Source organism: Hibiscus syriacus, unplaced genomic scaffold (assembly GCF_006381635.1).
Source record: "Hibiscus syriacus cultivar Baekdansim isolate YM2019G1 unplaced genomic scaffold, ASM638163v2 tig00016066_pilon, whole genome shotgun sequence".
NCBI lineage: Eukaryota > Viridiplantae > Streptophyta > Magnoliopsida > Malvales > Malvaceae > Hibiscus > Hibiscus syriacus.
Genome location: NW_024062381.1, coordinates 8,667 through 16,103, shown reverse-complemented (window position 1 = coordinate 16,103; position 7,437 = coordinate 8,667). Strand labels below are relative to the sequence as shown.

General features: G+C 42.3%; 1 protein-coding gene across 1 annotated transcript; it reads left to right on the top strand.

The window, feature by feature from the left end:
- Window positions 1-594: 594 nt before the first annotated feature.
- On the top strand, window positions 595-7,227 carry LOC120208229 (the record flags this gene model as incomplete). Its single annotated transcript, XM_039207551.1, is given in 5 exon segments — window positions 595-1,203; window positions 2,277-2,948; window positions 3,873-6,807; window positions 6,810-6,875; window positions 6,878-7,227. Coding segments are annotated over 5 exon segments (4,632 nt in total), but the record flags the coding sequence as incomplete, so codon positions are not given.
- Window positions 7,228-7,437: the final 210 nt, after the last annotated feature.

Below are 7,437 nucleotides of genomic sequence, written 5' to 3'. Positions count from 1 at the left end.
TGTTCTAAGACTGATCGCGTCTTATGAATCAATGTCTTTCTGCATGCATTTGCATTTTATTTGCAATTTAAGTTTTGTATTGCATTTTTATCGCACTTCACATAATTTGCATTCATCCTCAAAGCGTTAAAATTAACAATAAGGGATACATTACAGAATACTGGGAAATTTCAAGCATCACTATAACACAAGGAAGGCCATGGATGATAAGATTGCTCAAATAGAAAGAACTCAATTGCAGTTGCAAGATGATCTGAGAAAAATGCAAGAAGATATGCTTAAGGCTCAAGAGGATATGTTGTCTAAGTTGGCAAATATGCTAGGAGGGAGAAATCCAGAGCACGGAAAGGCCCATGAGCAAACAAGTGAAGAACCACTTTACCCCCAGGGTTTACCCCGGTACAGTCTCCGAATATCCAAGGAACATCTGTCCATACCAAAGTACACATAAATCCTGACGGCATTGCAGTGAATCCGCAACCTGGATCTTGTTCGCTTCCCGAAGAAAGCCCATATCACCAGGTCCCGGACCTTGATGAAGAAGCAAAGAAGAGCGAAAACAAGTTGTTGCAGGAGCAATATAAGCAGCTAGCAAATGAAGTACAAGCTATGAAAGAAGATACCAGCTTGTATGGGCTCGACGCTAAGGAACTGAGTTTAGTTCCTGATCTGGTCCTACCTCCCAAGTTCAAAACTCCTGATTTCGAGAAATACGACGGTACCCGATGCCCTTCTGCCCATATCACAATGTTCTGCAGGAAAATGACTGGTTACGTAGGGGACGACCAGCTGTTGATCCACTGTTTCCAGGAAAGCTTAGTAGGCTCAGCATTGCGATGGTATAATCAACTAAGGAGAGTTGATGTCAGGACATGGAAAGACCTGGCCAAATCTTTTCTCGACCAGTATAAACATGTGAAGGACGTCAGGCCTAACAGAATGGTGCTGCAAGCAATGGAGAAGAAGCATAGTGAAAGTTTCAGACAATATGCTCAGAGGTGGAGAGAGATAGCAGTACAAGTCCACCCACCGTTGGTAGAGGAAGAAACGAACCTACTTTTTGTTAATACCTTGAAGGCTCCATTTTTCTCACATTTTGTTGGTAATCCTTCTCGAAGTTTTGCTGATATAGTTACGGCGGGAGAAATGATTGAAATGGTGATCAAAAGCGGGAAGCTTGAGGGAGGAGATTCCAGCAAGAAACAACCGATGAGGAAGAAGGAAAACGAAGTCAACAAAATAAGGCAGTATGATTCCCATAATATCACAGTGTCCCGACCACAGGGAACGGTAGCATCACCCCAAATTGACAATAGGCAGGGGGCAAGAGATCCAAGGAGAGAGAGGCCTCAATTTGATCCGATTCCCATGACTTATAAGGAGTTATTCCACGAATTATATGATCGACATGTAGTCTCACCTTATCATGTGGACCCTATACAACCCCCGTATCCCAAGTGGTATGATGCTAGTGCTAAGTGCGAATACCATGCAGGGGTTTCCGGACATTCTATTGAAAATTGTCCGCTTTCAAAAAGGTCGTCCAAGCTCTGAGAAGAAGAAACGTCATCAACTTTGGTGACGGTGAACAGCCAAACATAGCCCAGAATCCATTGCCAAACCATGCAGGAGCCGGGATTAATGCAGTCGCTGAAGAGAAAGGAAAAACGACTGTAAAAAATGTTAGGGAGGTGATGTCACCCATGTCTTGGGTGTGGCGCCAAATGGTCAAGGTAGGACTATTAAAGACTAATCTGCCACGTGAACGTTTCAATAACGAAGAGATGTGCCACTACCATAACTGCACAAAACACAGTATACAACAGTGTTCTGATTTCTTAGGGCTGGTACAAGAGATGATGGATAGTAAGGAAATCGAGTTCTTCAAAGAAGGGGCTGAGAAAGAAGAAGCGGAAGTTTACGCCTCTGAGGGATCATCCAAAGAGGTCTATAGTGCTAGTTGTCCCCTCGTCATTACTCCCAAGAATCGAGTGGCTGAGAAGGTAGCTCCAAAGGTGATTATTACACCTCCCTCTTCGTTCCTGTACAAAGACAATAAACAGGTACCCTGGAGATATACTTGTCGAATAGGAGAGGTGACAAAGCAACAGGAAGAGGTAGATGAAGTGGGACACATGACCAGGAGTGGTAGATGTTATCACAAAGAACCTGAGAAAAAGATTGCTGTCGAGAAAGGAAAAAGTATCGATGTGCAGATAAGAGAAGATGAACCCATCGTCAATGAGCCAGTAACGGAGAATGAAGCGATGGAATTTTTAAAATTTCTGAAACATAGTGAATACAGTATTGTTGAGCAATTGCACAAGCTGCCTGCCCGTATTTCTGTCCTATCACTTCTTCTGAGTTCAGAGGCTCATCGCAACGCCCTGTTAAAAGTTTTAAACCAAACATTTGTCCCGAAGGAGATACCCACAGAAAAGCTGGACCGACTAGTTGCCAACATCCAGGCCGATAATTTTTTATCTTTTTCTGAGGACGAGGTCCCCTCTGGAATGATTGGCAATCATAAGGCCCTACACATCACAGTTAGGTGCAAAGGGCATGTTCTATCCAGAGTACTGATAGATAACGGTTCGGCGTTAAATGTGATGCCCTTGGTGACCTTGAAAAAATTGCCAGTGGACAGCACCCTGATGAGAAGCTGTCAAAGTGTGGTTCGAGCTTTTGATGGAACGAAGAGAGAAGTTCTAGGCAAGATTGATATCCCTTTGACTATTGGCCCGGCGATATACGAAGTAGAGTTTCTTGTGATGGACATCATGCCTACATACAACTGTTTATTGGGAAGACCCTGGATTCATCAGGCCGGTGCGGTTCCGTCAACGTTGCACCAAAAGATAAAGTTTGCAATGGATGGGAGGCTTATATGCATTCATGCTGAGGAAGACATTATTGCTTCGGTTTCTACTACTGCTCCATACGTTGAAGTGGAAGAGCAAGCTGTTGAATGTTCTTTCAGATCGTTGGAATACGTCAATGCCATGTTTGTGGCAGAAGGAAAGAAGATCCCGAAGCCTAGATTGTCAAACTGCACCAAAATGGGGCTTAAGCTGACTCTTGGAAGAGGAGCAAAAACTGACAAAGGGCTTGGACGTCGGTTGCAAGGACTGGTGAGCCCAATCTACCCTGTAACTAAAAGAGACAGGTTCGGTTTAGGGTATCAGCCAACTTTAAAAGAAAAAATGAGAAGCATCAAGAAGATTCAGGAATTGAGAAAGGCGAGATTGACTGGTGAGGACCCAAGTTGGGAACCCATGACATTCCCGCCATTGAGCAGCATTTTCGTATCAAGAGGATATATGTTTCAAGGGACTTTGGAAAGCAGTAAAGGGATAGTTGAGAATGCCTTGGAGGACTTGGGCATTAATGTCATAACCGATGAGGAGTTCAAAGAAATGAGAGCTATGGGCATTTACCCTGCGCCACTGGGCTTTGTGTTGAACAACTGGACTGCGGAGGAATTGCCCGTAGTTTACAAACCTTTTGCAGAGTAATACACTGGAACTCTTCCCTATTGTTCATACCCTGGGACAGTAGGTGATTTGATGTAAAGGGTTAAGTTGTGTGTTTTTACTTGCTTTCAATAAAAGATGTGTTTTGTTAATTACCGAATGGCAAAAACTTCCTCATGCATTTTTGTTTGAATATACACATATATTATTTCTTTTTATTTGTTTATATGGGAAAAGATTCTCCCATATGTATATATGTATATATGTATATATCTTCTTTTTCGTTATCCTTTCAGGAACTCAGATATCAATAATACGAATGCTAATGACTCTGACCCGGAGATTGATTTCGAGATGCCCATATGTCAAGGGGAAATCGAAGGTTGTGATGAGGATGAGGGATGTGAACCACCCTCAGAATTACTAAAGATGGTGGAACAGGAAGATGAGCAGATCCTGCCTCACGAAGAGCTTACAGAGATCTTGAACCTGGGTACAGATGAGGATAGAAAGGAAATAAAGATTGGTACCACCCTGTCTACTGAAGGGAGGCAAAGCTTGATAGAATTACTTCAAGAGTTCAAGGATGTATTTGCTTGGTCATACGAGGACATGCCAGGGCTGGATACAGAATTGGTTGTCCATAAATTACCAATAAAGCCTGATTGCAAGCCCGTACAACAGAAACTGAGAAGAATGAGACCCGAGATGCTGCTCAAGATTAAAGAAGAAGTGAAGAAACAATTTGACGCTGGGTTTCTCACAGTGGCCAAATATCCTGAGTGGGTAGCAAATATTGTCCCAGTACCAAAGAAGGATGGGAAAGTACGAATGTGTGTCGACTATAGAGATCTGAATAAAGCTAGTCCAAAGGATAATTTTCCTTTGCCACATATAGATACGTTAGTGGACAATACTGCTGGAAATTCCTTATTCTCATTTATGGATGGTTTCTCCGGCTATAATCAAATTAAAATATACCCTGAAGATATGGAGAAAACAACGTTTATCACTATGTGGGGGACGTTTTGCTATAAAGTCATGCCGTTTGGATTAAAGAATGCAGGGGCAACCTATCAGAGGGCCATGGTGACGTTGTTTCATGACATGATGCATAAAGAAATTGAAGTCTATGTCGATGATATGATTGTCAAAGCCAAGACGGAGGAGGAACATGTCGAGAATTTGAGGAAGCTCTTTCAAAGATTAAAGAAGTGCCAACTAAAACTTAACCCAAATAAGTGTACTTTTGGGGTGACATCGGGAAAACTGTTGGGATTCGTAGTGAGCCGAAAGGGAATCGAAATAGACCCCGATAAAGTAAAAGCCATTCAAGATTTGCCAGCCCCAAGAACACAGAAAGAGGTTCGAGGATTTTTGGGGAGATTAAATTACATCGCTCGGTTTATCTCACAGCTGACCGAAAGATGTGATCCCATATTCCGCCTTCTTCGTAAGAATGATTCAGGAGAATGGAGTGAAGATTGCCGAGAGGCTTTTGAGGCAGTAAAGAGATATCTTTCGAATACTCCGATCCTAGCGCCACCTATCCCAGGAAAGCCTTTAATTCTTTACTTGTCCGTTTATGACAATTCAATGGGATGTGTGTTGGGGCAACATGATCAAACTGAGAAGAGGGAGAGGGCTATCTACTATCTCAGTAAGAAGTTCACTGAGTGTGAGGCCAGATACTCACCAATTGAAAAATTGTGTTGCGCTTTAGTATGGGCTACCAGAAGACTTAGACAGTATATGTTGTATCATACTACCTGGCTCATATCTAAGCTGGACCCTTTAAAGTATCTGATGGGGGTACCTGCATTGTCTGGAAGGTTAGCCCGTTGGCAAATCCTGTTGTCCGAATTTGATATCCAGTATGTAAGCCAGAAAGCAGTTAAAGGGAGCGCCATAGCAGAATTCATTGCGAGTAGGGCTTCAGAAGAATATGAACAGTTGAATTTCGATTTCCCGGATGAGGATTTAATGGCTATCTCGGAGGAAGAAACAATTGCTCTTGCCGGTAAATACTGGAAGATGAACTTTGATGGTGCTTCAAACGCCTTGGGGCATGGGATTGGGGCAATCTTGGTCTCACCAAGTGAAGAGCATTATCCTTTTACCAGTCGGCTCAATTTTGATTGTACAAACAATATGGCTGAATATGAGGCTTGTGTTATGGGTCTTAGAGTAGCTATTGAACTCAAAGCAAAAATGTTGAAGGTATATGGGGATTCAGCTTTGGTAATTTACCAACTCAGAGGTGAATGGGAAACCAAAGATCCCAAACTTGTGGAATATCGTAAATTAGTTCTGGGACTTATTGAAGAATTTGAAGAAGTGACTTTCAATTACCTCCCCAGAGAAGAAAATCAAATGGCAGATGCCTTGGCTACTTTGGCAGCGGCCTTTAAGATGAACGAGCATTCAAATATGATGCCTATTGAGATGAAGGCTTATGAATATCCAGCCCACTGCTTTGACATTGAAGAAGAAGATGATGAAGGGCCTTGGTACTATGATATCCTCCAGTATATAAGATATCAAAGTTACCCCGAACAGGCAACTGAGAATGACAAAAGGACCATTAGAAGAATGGCAGCAGGGTATGTGCTTAATGGTGAGATCTTATATAAGAAAAGCATGGATCAGGTCTTATTAAGGTGTGTGGACAATAAAGAAGCGAAAATGATTCTTGAAGAAGTACATGAAGGAATATGTGGCACCCATGCTAATGGGCATGTAATGGCCAGACAGATTATGAGATTTGGGTATTATTGGTCAACTATGGAGACTGATTGCATCAATTATGCCCGAAAGTGTCACAAGTGTCAGATTTATGGGGATAGAATGCACACCCCTCCTCATCCGTTGCATGTGATGACAGCTCCGTGGCCGTTTTCTATGTGGGGCATGGATGTTATTGGGCAAATTTTTCCAAAAGCGTCAAATGGTCATCGCTTCATTCTGGTAGCAATAGATTACTTCACCAAGTGGGTAGAAGCAGCTTCCTATGCAAGTGTTACCCAGTCAACGATATGTAGGTTCTTGAAGAAAGAAATCATCTGCCGATATGGCTTACCAGAGAGAATTATCTCTGACAATGCGTTGAACTTAAACAACAAGATGATGAAATCTGTATGTGAGCAATTCAAAATAAAGCATCATAATTCCACGGTTTATCGCCCAAAGATGAATGGGGCAGTGGAGGCGGCTAATAAGAACATTAAGAGGCTTATAGAGAAGATGACTGAAACTTATAAAGATTGGCATGAGAAGTTGCCATTTGCTCTGTTTGCCTATCGGACTTCTGTACGAACGTCTACTGGGGCAACTCCGTTTCTCTAGTTTATGGGATGGAAGCTGTCCTCCCTATTGAAGTGGAAATTCCCTCGCTCCGGGTTTATCAGAGGTGAAGCTAAATGAGGCAGAATGGGTACAGGCCAGATATGACCAATTGAATCTGATTGAAGAAAAGAGATTGAAGGCTATTTGTCACGGTCAGATATACCAGAAGCGGATGATACGAGCACATGATAAGAAGGTTCGCCCTCGAGAAATCCACGAAGGAGATTTGGCTCCCAGGAGGATATTGCCCATTCAAAAAGATTTCCGAGGGAAATGGATGCCCAAGTGGGAAGGACCCTATGTTGTCAAGAAAGTTTTTTCTGGGGGAGCCCTGGTCTTAACTGAGATGGATGGGTCTGAATTACCTCATCCAGTGAATTCTGACGCAGTTAAGAAGTATTTTGCTTGAAGAAAAAAGAAGAAAAAAATGAGTGAAAATGAAAAAAGAAAAATAAAAAAAATAATAAAAAAATGAAAAAATGGAAAAAAGGAAGGGTTCAAGATGAAAACTCGAAAAGGGCGTCTTGAAACCAAAGGAGGTCTCGAGTCGAAAACCCGCAAAGGGCGACTTGAGTTTTAAATTCAGAGTTCGTGCATGGTGGATAATCTGAATTGTTTT